This window comes from Hyperoodon ampullatus, assembly GCF_949752795.1.
Source record: "Hyperoodon ampullatus genome assembly, chromosome: 4".
In the NCBI taxonomy this organism is placed as follows: domain Eukaryota; kingdom Metazoa; phylum Chordata; class Mammalia; order Artiodactyla; family Ziphiidae; genus Hyperoodon; species Hyperoodon ampullatus.
In genome coordinates this window covers 41,673,482-41,691,925 of record NC_136917.1, presented here as the reverse complement: position 1 = coordinate 41,691,925, position 18,444 = coordinate 41,673,482, and the positions used below count along the sequence as shown (strand labels likewise).

General features: G+C 44.8%; 1 protein-coding gene across 5 annotated transcripts in view; it reads left to right on the top strand.

The window, feature by feature from the left end:
- The window catches only part of CYFIP2 (cytoplasmic FMR1 interacting protein 2), a gene marked incomplete at its 5' end in the record, with an annotated part of 114,963 nt that overhangs the window by 27,009 nt on the left and 69,510 nt on the right, over nt 1–18,444 (top strand). For 4 of the 5 annotated variants that reach the window (XM_079701926.1, XM_079701925.1, XM_079701927.1 and 1 more), the window contains 6 exons: nt 7,146–7,312; nt 8,073–8,220; nt 11,447–11,600; nt 12,843–12,999; nt 13,530–13,626; nt 17,146–17,222. In XM_079701926.1, coding sequence (XP_079558052.1) covers nt 7,146–7,312; nt 8,073–8,220; nt 11,447–11,600; nt 12,843–12,999; nt 13,530–13,626; nt 17,146–17,222 — 800 coding nt within the window. Of the gene's footprint in view, nt 1–7,145; nt 7,313–8,072; nt 8,221–10,463; nt 10,539–11,446; nt 11,601–12,842; nt 13,000–13,529; nt 13,627–17,145; nt 17,223–18,444 lie in introns of all 5 variants that reach the window. The other variant, XM_079701923.1, reaches the window with a different exon arrangement.

Here is an 18,444-nt window from a genome sequence, read left to right as displayed (position 1 = left end):
CAATCAATTACAAGGCATGTGGCCTTTAGCAAGACACTTGTCTGAGCCTCAGTTTATCTGCCAAGGGGTATAATAATAGCACCTCCCTTGCAGTGTTCTTGGGGGAATCAGTGAAATAAGGTAGAAAAGTGCCAGGTGCGTCGACAGTGAGGGTGACAGCTGATGTTCCCCAGGTGGTGACGGGCTCCAGGCTGCACAGCCAGAAGTCGGATGAGGAGTACTGCGAGTTTAAAATGTAAATTCATTAATTTTTAGTATATTGCCAGTGCTGGGCAGCCACAGTCAAATGTAGAACATTTTCATCACTTCAGAAAGAAACTGGTACATTCACCCCCTATTCCCTATCCCTGTAGCCCTAAGCAGTCTCCTTCTGTTTCTATAGAGTTCCCTGTTTTGGCTGTTTCCTATAAGTAGAATCGTATCATATGTGGTTTTTGTGTCTGGCTGCTTTTACTTCATGTTTTCAGGGTCCCTCCATTGTAGCACAAATCAGTACTGCATTCCCTTTTATGACTGAGTGATAGTCCGTTGCGTGGACTCACCCCATTCGGTTGATGTGTTCACCCGCTGATGGACGTGTGGGTCTCTCCTCTCTCCCCAGACAGATTGTAATCACACTTGGCATTGAGCTGAGTAGTCCTGACCTCCTGGCAGTTCCATTGCAAATAGTCAGCCTGGAAGACAGTTGCCCAGTCATCACTGGGGGAGAAAGTCCTCCTCAAGCCTATTTATATAAAATGAGACTTACAGTCAAAGAGGACATACAACTTTGTAAAACTGTTTATGCCTTTCTTTCCTTAATAAAAGCAATGCATAGGCACCATAGGTAGTTCAGAAAATGCTCCTCTCAACCCCACTCCTGCACTCACCTTCCCACAGTCTCAGAAAATCATCCAGCTACAACCACCAGTGGCATTTTCTGTATTTCCTTCTAGTCCTTACTTTACTATACATTCAAGGTTTTATAATTTTTATTTTGCTAGTAAACCATGTAAAAATAAATTTAAGAAAAGTAATTCTGGGGGGGCGGTGATGGTGGTGGGATGAATTGGGAGATTGGGATTGACATATTTAGACTAATATGTATAAAATAGATAAGTAATAAGAACCTGCTGTATAAAAATAATTAAATTAAATTTTAAAGAAAGAAAGAAAAGTAATTTTACATGGCATTAAACAACACTAAAACATGGCAAAAGTATTATAGTAACCTGCACCACCTCACTCCTCCCTGAATCCCAAAATAGGAAACATCTTTTCACCTCGTCAAGCTATTTCTTCTGGTATTTATCTCTGTACTTCCACTAACAGCCTGATGGGGCTGTTCTTGGTTTTTCAATTTATGGCATTTTCTATTGATTTCCTACTTTGGGAGAAAACAGTTTAGTTCTTTCATCTCTACCTCCCATTCCCACCCCCAATACACCGAATTCCTTTCTCCCATCTTCCCAAAGTGGCAATTTAACACTTTTTGGTTAAATTAATAGTTGCTCTATATTACTATAACTGAGTAACTGTTCATTGCTGAGTCATGTGGTCTAATATGAATACATCTCTTTTCTGGCACAGCTTTTGCCTTTATGTTTGATAAGTTTTCTATGATCCAATCAAAAAGGAGCCCTCAAACATACCAATGTAAAACTTCCTACAAAAGAGCTAACCACAGTCATTATTTTATGAATTTTATTACTCTTTTTTTTCTTGGAGCCATTCCCGCTGAAGCCCCTTTTCCTTCTCTCCAATCTGAACTGATTTGTCTCTAGATCTGTTGTTCAGTTACTGATCTGAGATATCTCATCATCATTACCCTGGGATTCCCTTTGTCCCTCTCCTGTATTGGACTCCAGGGCTGACTCTCTCTTTATATTGGTGGAGTATATCCTCCAAAGCTTTCTAAGAAAGGAATTATGGGGGAAAATTTTTCTGAGATCTTGAATATCTGAAAATGTTTTACTTCTAAATTCACTCATGGTGAGTGGCTAGAGAATTTTAAATTGTAAATAATTTTTTCCCAGAATTTTGAAGGTATTATTCCATTGTTTTCTAGCTTTTAGTGTTGCTGCTGAAAAGTTGGATTCTAGTCTAATCCCTGTTTCCTTGTTATTTTTTCCTCTGTATAATTTTTTAATAATCGCTTTATTGAGATATAATTTATATATAAAAAAATTCACCCTTTAAAGTGTACATTTACTTTTAGTATATTCAGAGCTGTGAAACCATTACCACTGCCTAATTTTATAACATTTTTGTTATCCCCCAAAAAAAACCCATACCCATTAGTGGTCATTTGCTATTCGTCCCTTTCCCCACCAGCCTCTGGCAACCACTAATCTACTTTCTGTCTGCATAGTTTTGCCTCTTCTGGAGATTATATTTAAATGGAGCCATGTAATATGTGATCCTTTGTGACTGGCTTCTTTCACTTAGCATGATGTTTTCAGGGTTCATCCATGTTCTAGTATATATCAGTACTTCATTCCTTTATGATTGAATAATATTCCATTGTATGAATATATCATATTTGTTTATATAGTCACAAATTTGGGTTGTTTCAACTTTTTGGCTATCATGAATATGCTGATATGTACATTCGTATTTGTGTGGAAATATGTTTCATTCTCTTGAGTATATACCTAGAAGCAGAATTACTGGGTCACGTGGTGACTCTATGTTTAAAAATTTATGGAACTGTAAAACTGTTTTCCAAAGCAGCTGCACCATTTTACATTTTCACCAGCAGTGTGCGAGAGTTGCAATTTCTTCATATCCTTGTCATCACTTATGGTCTGTTTTATTTTAGCCATCCTAGTTGTGAAGTAATTTCTCATGGTGGTTTTGACTTGCATATCCCTAATAACTAATGATATTGAGCACCTTTTCATGTGCTTATTGGCCGTCTGCATAGCTCCTTTGGAGAAATGTCTGTTCAGATTCTTTGCCCATTTTATTTTAGGTTATTTGTCTTTTTATTTTTGAAGTATAAGAATTTTTATATATTCTGTATCAGAAAAAGCTAATTAATTCAGGAAAACAGGAAAACAGGGACTGTTTTCTAAAATGCAGCCAAATTTATGAGCCAAAATGAAAAAGAGGAAAAAATTTTATCATGCATCTTGTTTTCCAGAACTGGTATATTTAAAAATATATCAATATTCAAACACCAAAAGAAAGAGTTTTTATATATTCTGGATACAAGTCCCTTATCAGACATATAACTTGAAAAAATTTTCCTCCATTCCATGGATTGTCTTTTTACTTTCTATTTGGTATCCTTTGAAGCACAAAAGTTTTCAATTTTGATGAAGTTCAATTTATTTTTTCTTTTGTCACTTGTGCTTTTGGTGTCATATCTAAGAAACCATTGCCTAATCCAAGTTCTCAAAGATTTACTCCTATGTTTTCTTCTGAGATTTTTTCTTTTTTTTTTGCGGTACATGGGCCTCTCACTGTTGTGGCCTCTCCCATTGCAGAGCACAGGCTCTGGACGCTCAGGCTCAGCGGCCATGGCTCACGGGCCCAGCCGCTCCGTGGCATGTGGGATCCTCCTGGACCGGGGCACGAACCCGTGTCCCCTGCATCAGCAGGTGGACTCTCAACCACTGCGCCACCAGGGAAGCCCCTTCTGAGACTTTTATAGTTTCAATTCTTACATTTAGGTCTTTGGTCATTTTGAGTTAATTTTTGTATATGGTGTGAGTAGGGGTCCAACTTCATTCTTTTGCATGCGGATGTCCAGTTGTCCCAGCACCAGTTGTTGGAAAGAGTATTCTTTCTCCATTGAATTGTCTTGGTACTCTTGTCAAAAATCAATTGACTATAAATGTAAGGGTTTATTTCTGGGCTTTCAGATCTCTTTCATTGATCTATATGTCTTTCTATATGCCACTACCATACCATTTTGATTACTGTAACTTTGTAGTAAGTTTTGAAATTAGGAAATGTGAGTCTAACTTTATTCTTTCGTTTTCATCTGTAGAATTTTACAGTCTATCTCTTTATCACAGTTTTTCTGAAGTTTCACTGTAAGGCATCATGATAAGGGCCTTTTGCATTCATTGTTTGGGACACTAAATAGGCCATTGCAGTGTGGAAATACAAGTTCCGTAGGTCTGGGAAATTTTCTTGAATTTTAATTTTGATAATTTCCTCCTCTCTGTTTTCTCTGTTCTGTCTTTCTGGGTTTTCTATCTGTCAGATGTTGGATGCCCAGGAGTTAGTGTCTAATTTTCCTATCTTTTCTGTCTTATTGCATATCACTTATTTTTGTTCTGCTTTATGAGATGTTTCCTTAATTTCAGTTTTCAACTCTGTTAGTATTTTTTATTTTGCCTATAATATTTTAAATGTCCAAAATCTCCATCTTGTTCTCTAAATGTTTCTTTTTTTTTAATTGCACCCAACTCTTGTGTCGTGAATGTGCTATCTCCACGAGAATATTATTGTTTTTTTCAGTCAGCTTTACTGAGGTATAATTTACATTTGGTAAACTGTATCCATTTAAAGTGTATAATTCACAAAGTTTTGACAGTTGTATATACACCTGTGAAACCAAAAACACAAGATGCAGAACATTTTCATCTCCCTTTAAGACTTCTTATGCCATTTGCAATCCATACTTCCCTCCATCCTTGGCCCTAAACCATCACATTTTTTGCCACCATAGATTTGTTTTCATTTTCTAGAATTTTATTTAAGTGGAATCATATAGTATGTATTTTGTGTGTGTGGCTTTTTCACTCAGCATAATAATTTTAAGATTCATCCACATTGTTTTTTGTATCAATAGTTTGTTTCGTTTCATTGCTGAGTATTTTTCCATTGTGTGGCTATTCTACAATTTGTGTATCTATTCAATTGTTGATAAACATTGGGCCATTTCCAGCTTTTGGCCAATGTAAGCAAAGTTGCTTTAAATATTTGAGTATAAGTGTTTGTGTAGACACAGGTTTTTATTTCTCTTGGAATGGTCATATTGGAGGTGTATGTTTAACTTTTTAAGAAACTGCCAAACAGTTTTCCAAAGCGGGTGTACCATTTTATATTCCCACCAATTGTATATGAGTGTTCTTTTGCACACACCCTCACAGTTCTTGTGCTGTCAGTCTTATTAATCTTAGCCATTCTAATGGATATTTAGTACATCTCATTGAGGTTTCAATTTGCATTTCCCTGAAGATTAATGATATTGAGTATCTTTTCATGTGCTTATTGTCTGTTCATACATCTTCCTTTGTGAAGTGTTGTCTATTGAAATCCTTTGCCCATTTTTAAAAATTAGCTTTCCATCTTCTTACTGTTAAATTGTGAGAATCTTTATATATTCTAGATACAAGTCCTTATTCACAAATACGTTGCAAATATTTTTTTTATTGGTGACTTTGTCTTTTCATTTTCTTAGAGATGCCTTCTGAAGAGCACCTGTTTTTAATTTTGATGAAGTTCAACTTATTTATTATTCTGTGGTTTGTGATTTTTTGTGTTCTAGCTAAGAAATCTCTGCCTAGCCCAAAGTTGCAAAGATTTTCCCTTAGGTCTAACAGATCTGCATACTCTTCTGTGTTTGGAGTTATTCTGAAAAATCTTCATTATTTTGTCCTTCCTTTGTCCCTTATTTCCTAGTTTCATTGCCAGCCAGGAGCCCAGATTCTTTTATGAATTAACATTCCTTTAGAGCTTCTCTCTCATTTCTACACTATAAAGGTTCTCTTCAGCAAAACCATTAGACAGTTGGTTCTAGTGAAAATTCTTACCTTCTGAACTATTCTCACTATTTCTCCTGCCTCGAATGTTCTATTTCTTCATTTACAGTTGGGAGGAACATAAAGCCTTAGAATCTAAGCTCATTCATTCATTTACTCATTGCTTTTCAAGAAAAATCTCTTGAGGGCCCACCAGGGCCCCGGGCCCCAGGGATGGAGCCTACACAGCATGCCAAGCCTCACCCCTGCAGTGCTTACAGTCTGGTGCAGAGGGAGGAAATCGACCATGTCATGAGGAGTGTGACAAGTGTGGCAGTTGTCAGGAGGCTGATTTGACAAGGCTTTCCCCTCTGAATTCTTTTTTTTTTTTTTAACATCCTTATTAGAGTATAATTGCTTTACCATGGTGTGTTAGTTTCTGCTTTATAACAAAGTGAATCAGCTATACGTATACTTATATCCCCATATCCCCTCCCTCTTGCGTCTCCCTCCCACCTTCCCTATCCCACCCCTCTAGGTGGTCACAAAGCACCGAGCTGATCTCCCTCCCCTCTGAATTCTGAGCTAATCTAGAAGTTAGCACTTGAGGCTGACGGGGGCCAAAGGATCAGGTTTGGTAAAGCTGGACCAGAGAATGTGACTTCACTCAAGGCCACACCAGACTTCCTATTCCTCCCCCATCCCATGAAACTTCCCACTGGGAAACAGGCAAAGCAGCTGCATAAATATACACCTCCCATCCTCGGGATGGGGAGGGGTGACTACTGCAAGGACAAGACAGGCACCCAGAGGAGAGGACACACCCCACAGGCAGACAGATCCCAAGTGAGCGCCAAGGTCAAAGTGACGCTACACGCATCATAGTCACCTGTCTCCCCACCTCTGTAGACAGATAAGTGAGTTAAGGGGCTATGGAGGAGGTAAATAGAAGGGCAGAAGCTGTTCCCCACAAGACTTCTACAGGAATCATATTTTATGGACTCAAGCAGCAACTGGCCAGATCATTTCAAAAGCAAAGATTGTAAAAATTCTATAGAAAGAAGTTCTATTTGATATTGTCTGTGGGTACACGATATGTGGAGAGACCTCTCAAAGTCAGAGTGCTACTCAAAACATGGTCCATGGACCAGCTGCGAATTGTCACCAGTCAGCGTCAAGATGGGGAGCTGGTGCCAGAATGAAAATCAGCTGATGGTGAATCACACACGCAGCGTGTGGCTGACATCTTTGCTTTGTAGCAGCACTTCCTTGATAAGGGAAGCGGAGTGCTGATTTCTCTTCTGGCACACATTTCCACCCAGCCGTGAACTGACACTCTGAGTAGCACTCACTGGCCTCGTGCTTCAGGATGTCTCCTCCAGCAGCCCCCCGGAGACGTGGTGAGGGTACCGGACAGACGGGTATGCCAAGGTACAGTGAGCCTGACCTCGATCTGTGCCTGGCCAGGTGATCGCCATGATCAAAGGCCTGCAGGTGCTCATGGGCAGGATGGAGAGCGTCTTCAACCAGGCCATCAGGAACACCATCTACGCAGCCCTGCAGGACTTTGCCCAGGTGACCCTGCGTGAACCCCTCAGGCAGGCAGTGCGGAAGAAGAAGAATGTCCTCATCAGGTGGGTCTTCAGATGGTCTTTTTCAGGGGGCACATCCAAAATCGGGGTTGCTGGGTGCAGGCCAGAGAGGACGTTCCCAGCTCAGTCAGCTTCCAGGGAAGTGTCTGAACACAAACGGACCTTCCAGTGAGTTCCAGCAAGTCCTATGAGGCCCTTTTAGGAGACTGGACATTTGGGATGAATTAAGCCTCCATCTCTGGGTTTGGAGCCCATATCCATCACTGTCTAGCTGTGTGAACTTAGTCATGTTACTTACCTTCTCTACACCTCAGTTTCCCTCATTTGTAAACTGTGGATGATGATGGTACCTACTCCATAGGCTGTTGGGATGATGAAATGAGATAATCTGTGTATAGACCTAAGCACACAGCAGCATGGAGTAAGTGTGCAACACATAGAAGCTATTATTCAAGTTTTAAATATTACAGAGATTTAAATGGACTAATGAAACTGTTCTATAAGCAAAAAAGAAAAATAGCCATCCTTCATTCAGGTTCTCTCCCACTGTGTGGCCTCAGAGCTGAGTTCTCAGACAGCCAGTGGGCATCAGCATCACTGGGGCACTTGTAAAATGCAGACTTCTGGACTGCACCTTAAGTCTGTGAAGCCAGCAGCCCTGGGGATGGGGCCCTGGAGTGAGCATGTTTCACAAGCGTGCCAGGAGTTCTAAGGCACGTGGTCCTGGAACACCATGGACTCTAGAAACAGGCTCGCAGTGCCTCTTTCCAGCTGGTCTGAATCCCAGTTCTTCCTTCTCCAGTGTCCTACAGGCAATTCGGAAAACCATCTGTGACTGGGAGGGAGGCCGAGAGCCCCCCAATGACCCGTGCTTGAGAGGGGAGAAGGACCCCAAAGGTGGATTTGACATCAAGGTGCCCCGGCGTGCCGTGGGGCCCTCCAGCACACAGGTAAGCAGCTCCAGGCACAGGCCAGCTCTGCTGACTCAGAGGCCAGCCAGGCTATGGTAGGTCGTCCTGGCTGGACCATGGGGCAGTGGGGCTGGGGGTCCTCAGGCAGGAGGGGCAGGGTCAAGCGGCTGCTCTAGTCTTATTCTGCCATCTTGTTTTGTTATAAGAGGGAGGACCACTGACTTAAGATTCAGGAGACCTGGATTCTAGTCCTAGATACCTGTGTGACCTCGGGCACGTTACACAGATCTCTTTGTGCCTCAGTTGTCTAATCTGGCAAATTGGGGGTAATAGCAGGACTGGCTATCCTAGCCCTGTGAAGTACAGGTTCCAAAGTATAGGAGAAGTTTAAAGTGGGATCTGTATGCATCTATCCTGTCCCTGTTTAATGAACGCTGACCCCCGCTTCCCCTGTAGTGATGTCCTAGCTTGGGAATTCCCAAGTTCTGCCTCTGACTTGCTGTGGGATCTTGGATAAGTGCCTTGACCTCTCTGAGCTCTGGTTATCTTCTCCGTTAAATAAAAACTTTGGATGAGATCACGTTACTGACAAAACACCGCTCTTGTTATTCCCCATACCCCCCCAAAATCACAAGTATCCAAAGCCCTCAACCACTTAGAGAAAGTCTAATAATCAGAGATATTCAGAGTTGCCAACCGGAGCTTTTTCAACAACGAGAGGTTGTCTATGGCTTATCCAAAGTAGTCGTTAGAATTACAGAAAAAAAAGTAAAGAACCTAGGCATCTCAGTTAAATCCTTGCCCCCTACTTAAGGATAAATAGTTTCTGGTAGGCTTTTTGAGGTATTGAAAAAAAGCATATGGACCCATTACAGCTTTTAAAGGTCTTACAGGCCCCCAAAGCCCCAGGCTGGGAACTCCTGCTTCACATGACCTTTAAACCTCTCTCATCTCTGAAATCCTGATTCCTTGAATCATCTGAGATAAGCCATCTGAGGCCCACCCCTGACGCTTCTCACTGTATGTGTGTCTGTGTCTGGGCACGGGGTGGGGGCAGGGAGGTGGCACCGGGGTGAGCTGGGTTCTCAGCACTGGCATCGTAGCTTCCCTTGGCCCGCAGCCCACAGATCCCTTTGCACTTATCTTGCCTGCTCGAGAGACGTGGAACTTCTCAAGGAAGCTTCTACAGATGGTTCTGTGTCATGCCAAGGGCCAGAGACCTTTCCAGTCCAGAATGGCCTGGAGGGGCTGAGCAGGGCTTCTGGGCGTTGCTTCCGGGCGAGGCAAAAGAGAAACTGGAAAGGAGGAGGTCGCAAAAGGGGGCCAACAGGCAGAGAATGAGAGAGGGGTGGGGGGCAGGGAGGGAGAACGGAGCATTTATAAAGATAATATGAGAGGGAGTGTCACCAACGGGCCCCCACGACACCCCCAAGTCATGTTAGCGTGGCCCAGACATACTTGATAGACTCCGAGACAGTCAGCTTGGAAGAGCCCTTAGAGACAAACTAGTCCCAAACTAGTTCCTCCCCCTATTTTGCAGATGGGGAAACTGAGGTCCAGAGAGGGGAAGTGACTTGTCCAAGTCACAAGGTGAGTTTAGATGGAGGTGGGACGAGAACCAGGTCTCCTGACTCCCACCCTGGGGCTCTGTTAGGGCCTTGGGAGCACAGTAGACATGGCATCTGGCAGAGCTGGGAGGTGACTGTTCTGGTGAATTAAATGCGTTGTTTAATAAAAGTAGGTGGGGAAAACCTTTCCCCTCTTAGGGATGAAATGGATTTTCAAATAGTTAGAATTTGGTACAAATCAGTCGGCGCCCGCACAGACTGGATTGAAGCCTCCTCTCTTGGAGGACTCCAAAGGCCGTCATTAGAGCAGTGCCTCTCGAGTCTTAGGGATGGTCAGCCGTGCCCACTGACAGGATTGCAGAGGATGGGCTGCCTGATAAACCAGCAGCCCTGTAGTTCCTTCACCACAAAGGAAAGTGCTGTGCCAGGGATGGCGTGCCACTCCTTTCTGTGGCCGTGCTGCCCAGCCCAGGCCAGGCGCATGGTGGGTGTGGTCCTAGAGAAGATCAGAGGCGGCCAGCATGGACGTGGTGGCAGAGGGAGGTTGGAGCATCTCAGAGGTGGTCGGCAGGTGGCCTCTAGCAGTCGTGGCGGCTTTCCCACCGTATACAATACCTCTTGCTTTTCTCTCTCTCTCTCTCTCTTCTCTCTCTCCCTCTTCCCTGTCTCTCCTGCCCTCCCATTCCCTCCTCCTCTCTCCTATCTATGTCTTAGGCCTGCCAGTGGTCCCCGCGGGCTTTGTTTCACCCCACTGGTGGCACACAGGGCCGAAGAGGCTGCCGATCCCTGGTATAACACCGCCTGGCTGGGTTGGTTGGGTACCCTTCTCCAGGAGGCAGCAGGAATGGACTAGTCTGGCTGCTCACGGCCCCTTCCAGCCCTAAGATTCAAAGACACATGATGTGGAAAGATGTAGATTAGCACTTGCGCCCTTTGCACTTAAGGCCCTCTGTAAGCAGGAGTTAATTGTCTAGTAGGCCTCCTGTGTAAGTACCGATCTTCACCTGCTTTCCACCCAGCATTTCGGCAAGCTGTACCATGCAGCTGATGCCTGCAGAGGCGCTGTCCCTCGGTCTTGAGGGTCAGAAACCTGAGGTGGTGGGGGGCTTGCTCTGATCCTACCCCATTTCACAGTTCCTTGGAATGTCAGGGCTGAAAGGGACTGGTTGGAGAAAGCATCTGGTGCAACCTCCTCACGTTAGCAGACAAGAAAACTGAAGCCCAGAGTGGGACTTTGTTGCCCAAGGTCACACAGCAAGTCAGGGGCGTACCTAGCCTTGAACCCCATTCTTTTGACTCTGAGTCCAGTGCTCCACCCCTGGTGCCACCGTGGCTGTCCAGTAAAGCAGGGAGCGACTCCAGGGTGACGTGGAATGAGGTTCTCCTCTGATGCCCACGCCCTGGGCCAAGCAGAGCAGGCAGGACCCTGGGCCTTGAAAGACCTGGTATTACCAGGTCCTCCTACCCGGGAGGCCGCCTGCCCCAGGCAGAACATCCTGCCAGGCTGGCCAGTCTCCCTCTTGAAGGTTACACATTCCAAGTTTACTTCTCCAACCCTAAACTGGTGCTTCCTTAAGACAGTGCTTTTTAAGGGCAGATATCTTCAGAAAAAAAGAATAGAAACACAGCACAAAGCAACCTTTTCTCTTGGATGGAGGGCCAGCCCCTGACCTTCGCATCTTCCTTTCTTTTTCAAGCTGTACATGGTGCGGACCATGCTTGAATCGCTCATCGCAGACAAAAGTGGCTCCAAGAAGACCCTGCGGAGCAGCCTGGATGGACCCATCGTCCTCGCCATAGAGGACTTCCACAAGCAGTCCTTCTTCTTCACCCACCTGCTCAACATCAGTGGTGAGCCGCCCTGTCGGGGGCAGGGGGAGGGCTCCCAGGAACTAGACCGTCTAAGGCTGTCGGGCCAGAAGTTGCAAAGAGATGTGATCATCTACCCAAAGGGGCACATTTTGCCACCAAAGAAAAAAGGCACACTTTCCAGTAGACTCTGGGAAAGGCCAGGCTCAGTCCAGCTATTCTGACTCAGCTAAATCTGGTAGATATTTTTAGCTAATTGGTTATGAAGTTCCCAGTAAAGTGGGATCACAAACAGGTGACACCCTCAGACACATGCAGGGACCAGATCAGCCTTTTGTTTTTAAGCAACAGTGCTGAGCTGATTAGTGCCCGTTGCTCCTAGCAAAGGAGGCTCCTGGACTGCACCTGGATCCCAGGTCCCCCGCTCCACCTCTCCTGTTGGTGGGATGCATGTGCAGGTGGAACAGAGGTGGGGAGTGGAGGGAGAGCAGCATCCCAGGGTCCTGGGAGGGATGATGTGTCTGTTGGTATTGAAAAGAGTGATCTTAAACAGCCCAAACTTGTCCATAGGGAGCAGCCTAGGAAGGGTCTTCAAGGCCTCTGTAAGGGATCCATAATTATCACAAGCAATGGTCATGGCTGCAGTCCAGTTAAAAGCGGGCACCCGTGGATCTGTCTTGACACTTATAGCAAGCACACTTTGACACTTAGATAGCATGTTTTCAGGATGGCTTTGTAAGGACACAATGGAAATTGTAGGGGCATCTAAAGCTCTAAAACATCACTGCCCCCCGACACACACACACACACACACACACACACACACACACCCGGGACACACACCCACACCCACACCCACACCCACACACACACACACACACACACACACCCACACCCACACCCACACACACACACACACACACACACACACACACACACACCCGGGTGAACAAACACTGTCTTCTTCTTTTGTTGGCCACAATGCGCAGCTTGCGGGATCTTAGTTCTCCGACCAGGGATTGAACCCACACCCTTGTCAGTGAAAGCATGGGATCCTAACCACTGGACCACCAGGGAATTCCCCAAACACTGTCTTCTAAATAGACGTTAGGCTGGCCTTCAGGCACAGGAGAGCAGGGTCTACTGATCGAGTCATATTCGTGAGTACCTGCTCTGTACCTAGCACAATGAAAGAAGAATAAAAGTTTAAAAAAACCCAGTAAGAACTAAGATCTTTGGGTGCTTCCGATGTGTAACCCAAGGCTCTCTCCCTTATGCTTCCAGAAGCCCTGCAGCAGTGTTGCGACCTCTCCCAGCTCTGGTTCCGAGAATTCTTCCTGGAGTTAACCATGGGCCGGCGAATCCAGTTCCCTATTGAGATGTCCATGCCCTGGATTCTAACAGACCATATCCTGGAAACCAAAGAACCTTCCATGATGGAGTAAGAGGCAGGGTTGGGCCAGCAAGGAGGTTCCTGAGGTGCAGGTAGAGGGCAGTTTGCCAGCCAGCGAGCCCTGTTCTTTCCAGAACTTTCCAGATGAGGCAGTGTGCTCCACCCAGGATCAAGTCACCACCAGATGTGACTCAGCCTTGCAGAAAGGTTCAGAAATCTACCAGCCCATCCGCCCTTCCCAGACTTTGTCAGTCTCATAACAGCCACGGTGGGAAAATTATCATCTCTGGGGATAGGGAAGCTAATGGCCTTAATGGCCACCAGATTTCTTTTAGTCCCAGACTAATTTTTTTCAGGCCTTGCGTTTATTAACATCATGGACTTTGATTTCTGTGGGCAGACAGTAAAGTAAGTCATTCCTAAGTGGAGGCTGGAAACATCCTAGACCCTGAAAGGGTCTCTTTTTCCTAACTCTGAATTTGTTCATCCAACTGTTCATATTTCCTAAGCAAGTTTAAATCTGCCTGCCTTAAGAGAGATCATTAGTGAGCTACTGGCCGTTGTTTTTCCCTCTTCAGATACGTCCTCTACCCTTTGGATCTGTACAACGACAGCGCCTACTATGCTCTGACTAAGTTTAAAAAGCAGTTCCTGTACGATGAGATCGAAGCTGAGGCAAGTGATTGCTTCTCCTTTTGTTCTTATAATTGTGTTCCAAGAGTCTGGACTTTTCAGATCTCTAGCTGGGCACAAAGTGGAGTGTCTTAGTCCACTTGGGCTGCTATAATGAAATACCACAGACTGCAGGGCTTATAAACAACAGAAATGTATTTCTCACAGTTCTGGAGGCTAGAAGTCTGAGATCAGGGTGCCAACCTGGTCAGGGGAGGGCCCTCTTCGGGGTCCCAGACTTCTTGCCATGTCCTTATATGGTGGACGGGTCCAGGGAGCTCTCTGGGTCTCTTTTATAAGAGCACTGATCCCATTTATGAAGGCTCCATCCTCATGACCTCATCACCTCCCAAAGGCCCCACCTCCTAATTCCATCACCTTTGGGGGTTAGGATTTCAACACATGAATTTTGGGGGGACACAAACATTCAGACCATAGCATGGGAGATCAGTGACTTGCTTTGGAGACTGATCTTTATAAACATCATGATCATCAAAAGGGACCTAGAACAGGATGATAGTCTTTCTTTTTCAGATGTTTAGGGATGGCAAATGTTAGAACTGCATGGGTAAAATTAATTTCTAATGGGTCTTTTACAGTTGGATTAATTGGCTAATAATAATAACAGTAATGCTACCTATCAATTATTATATGTTTACCATTTGCCAGGTATAGTACTAAGCACTTTATGGACATTTTAAATAATCTTTACAGTAATTTAAGAAGTGTGTGCTACTGTCCATTTTTCAGATGATAAATCTTAGAGTGTTCAGGTATCATTACCCCCACATCACACAGCTTACAGAGTCTCATTCTAGTACTGGTAGGATGGGAATAGCCATCCTCTCACCTATGAAGCTGTTGAATAGTCGCTCAATGGCTTTATTTCTGAAATCGTCAGGAAAGGCTGGATATGTTGCAGTTACAGACAATCATACATTCTTAGTAGCTTGGGACCAAAGGTTCATTTCTCCATTGCATGTTGGCTGGGGGCTCTGTTCTATGTAGTCTTTAATCTGGAACCCATCTGGGATATTCACTAGTTGCCATGGCAGGGGGACGTGTCAGGGTGAATCATACTCTGATACTTAAAGCTTCCACCTGGAAGTGACACATGTCATTGGTCAAAGCAAGTCTCATGGCAGTGCCTCCTTTCAAAGAGGAGCGAGGAAGTGCAGTCCTACCATGGGCCGGCAAGGACCAGAAACAGGGGATCAGGAGCACTAAGGACTATGAAATATCTCAATTTTGTCATCTGGAAATTGGAATGAGAGTCTCTGCTCCACCTAAGTACACGGGATTATATAAACGTAGAATGAGGTCAATTGTCACACAAATATAAGGCATTCTTATTTGTAAAGGAAAGATGTGTTTTAGGACAAGCATTACCACCAAATTAGTTTGAAAGTTTATGTATTTCAAAGAAAATCTAGTAGAGATGCTGCTTTCTTTCTAAATCTTCCAGTTGCTATGGGAGTTGAAAACCTTGATGGACCCCAATGCAAATCTATCCTGTTTGTCTCCTGAGCAGTACACAAACTTGGAAAGAAAGATTCCAGTAGACAAGTTAATTGGTTGCATCGTAGCTTGGACAGGTCCATTTTCCAATAAGATTTTAGATAGTCATGTTCTCCAACAGGTTGAAAACAAAAAATCTAGAGTGTCATATGTCCAAGTGACATTTTAAAAATAAATGTAGGGGCTTCCCTGGTGGTGCAATGGTTGAGAGTCTGCCTGCCGGTGCAGGGGACACAGGTTCATGCCCCGGTCCGGGAGGATCCCACGTGCCGCAGAGCGGCTGGGCCCGTGAGCCATGGCCACTGAGCCTGCACGTCTGGAGCCTGTGCTCCGCAATGGGAGAGGCCACAACAGTGAGAGGCCCGTGTACCGCAAAAATGAATGAATGAATGAATGAATGTAAAGAAAGCACACAGACAAGCCCTGGATAACACTGGAGGCCATGGAGCAGAAGTATAGATTGAGAGCCCGAGCTCATGGCCTGCCCCCCTTTCTCTACCCATCTTCAGACTCTGTTCTGAACCAGGAAGGGCCTATGTGTGGGTACCCAAGCTTTGTCTCCCTCCTGTGCCCCAAAACGATGGCCCCTTGGCCAACCCCAGGCCCTAGGGGTGCACACACCTGCAGTGCAGTCCACCCTCAGGGAGGAACCCAGGGAAAAGAGCACACAGGGCCTGGAAGGAACTTGGGCTATTTGGGCAAGAATATTCAAAGCTGGTTATCGAAGGGGGGCATGAGTTGGGCACCCCACCCTGGATCCTATGGGTCCTTTGCCTGAAGGAGGCCCCCTTAGGGATCCTTGAAGCTCAGACTCCAGGGCAGAGGCCTTGGTTACCTGCATATGAGGACAACACTGCACACAGCACTGTGTTTTTATGTTCAGAATAACATTTAGTGTGTAAAATAAAAGATACGAAAGCTCTTTGAATAAAGAGTTAACCTTATGGAACTGGGAGTTTGGTGCAAAAAGGATTGAAGATTAATCACCTAAATACAGTCTGTTTCCTTTGAAGTGATACTGTTACCCTGGTACTATCAGAGCCCATCTCCTTAACGCCCCACCTTTGGCCGTTCCCTGCTCTTCCCATCATTGGAGGATTTGCTTTCGGTCCTCTATGTCTGCTGTGAACTTCTCACCTCAGCATCACATTCTGCCACTGACATGATGAAACACTGAAAAGGCAAGACGGTCTCTTATTCGTTAAAAACCAAAGATTTTTAAGCAAACTTGTTTTAAAAAGAGGTTTTTAAATTTTTAATGACCATCAACTTCTTCATTTGCAAAGCAAGGTAAAGTAAAATAAAAGGAAAAGACAAATTCTATCGAGAGAGATGAGGGGACTGATATGTGTACTTATAGGATGTGAAGCCCAATCTGTGGCATTCCCCCTGGGCAGGCACCTTGTAACAGCCAGGAGGGGACCAGTGGGGACAGTGGTTCCTCAACAGCTTTTTTTTTTTTTTAAGATGTTGGGGGTAGGAGTTTATTAATTAATTTATTTATTTTTGCTGTGTGGGGTCTTCATTTCTCTGCGAGGGCTTTCTCTAGTTGTGGCAAGCGGGGGCCACTCTTCATCGCAGTGCGCGGACCTCTCACTCTCGCGGCCTCTCTTGTTGCAGAGCACAGGCTCCAGACGCGCAGGCTCAGTAGTTGTGGCTCACGGGCCTAGTTGCTCCGTGGCATGTGGGATCCTCCCAGACCAGGGCTCGAACCCGTGTCCCCTGCATTAGCAGGCAGATTCTCAACCACTGCGCCACCAGGGAAGCCCCTCAACAGCTTTTTGAATTTTGCTTTCTTTGTGCCTGGTTGAGGACCTTGAGAGCAAGGGACCAGACTTCCCAAACTTAGTTGGCCACAGAATCTTCTTTTTTTTTTTTCCTGCAAAGCATCTTGCTTCACCTCACACTTCAGGCAGTCCTGCACCACTGCCCCCTTCAGTTGCTGAAATTTCTCTAATAAAGCCGGACAGACACTATTGACATTTCCTGCTTCTTCTTCACCAGGTGAACCTGTGTTTTGATCAGTTTGTCTACAAGCTGGCGGACCAGATCTTTGCTTACTACAAAGCAATGGCTGGCAGGTATGAGAGCCCCAGGGATATGTGCAGCAAAGCTTCCTAAGATTGCCACCTGGAAGGCAAGGTTCTCTGTTGCAAAACCTCCCTTCTCCTTTAGGACCTAAGGAAATCTGAGTGATTCTGTGGGCCTGGATTTGGTGCTAGAATGTAGGAGAAAGGAAAATAGGCAGATGTGGTGCTAGATCTCATGGAGCTTACAGTCTAGTGAGGAAAACAGACATTCCTAAAAACTACTGAATGCACAGTGGCAAGGGAGGTTCCTACGAAGGACAAGCTAATGGGAATATATGACGGTTAAACCTGAACTAGTCTTTGCGTTGGGTAACTGGAAGGGCTATCCTGAGAAAGTAACATTTGAGTTCACATCTGAAGTTGATAGGACTTGATTAAGTAAAACTGGGTGAAGAGTAGGGCTAGAAATTGCGGGCAAAACAAACTACTTGTGCAGAGTCCCTGTGGCAGAAGCATAAGATGAAGAGCATGCCTACTTCTACTTCGTAGGGCTGTTGAGAGGATTAATGTGAATTAGTACACGTAAATGTCTCATTCACGGATCACAGAGTGGGCAGGCTGCATGGTAAAGCTGGGCAGGTAGGCAGGGCCCAGGTCTTGCAGCCTTGTAGGCATTTGTCCTAGGAGAAGTGGAACACCACGGGATAGTTTCCAAAGTATGACAGCGTCCCAGTTTGATTTTTATTTTTAGAAGTTTGATCTTTTAAAAACATTAAACTGTAGAGAATGGATTGGAGGTGAGCAAGAATGGGAGTATGAAGGCCAGACAGAAGGCCAAGGAAGAGGAGAGGTCTGGGCATGTCACGTTTTACAGGCTCATTGGTATTGTCAGTATGGGTTGATTTAGACCCCTGAGAATTCCTGGGTTTGAGGAACCCATAATAGTACTGGTCAAAAAAACCCTGCCTACATAGATAGATAGATAGATAGAGATAGAGATATTTCCCTTTTTATTGGAAATCCAAATGTACCAACCAGTAATTTCAAGGATTGTTACTTTTTCTCCCTACAATAAAAATTTGCTTTGTTTTGCTTTCAACAACTTGAGTTGTTCTGATGTATTTCAGACAGGAGGTGGTATACAGATGCACAAGTGTCTGTTAACACAGAATGTGCATTAAATGAAGTGAATGGCTCTTAAGGATGTAAACTATAGAAAGCATATGCATAGGGTTTCAGGGAAAGCGCAGAGAACACAGCCTTTCACAAAGGA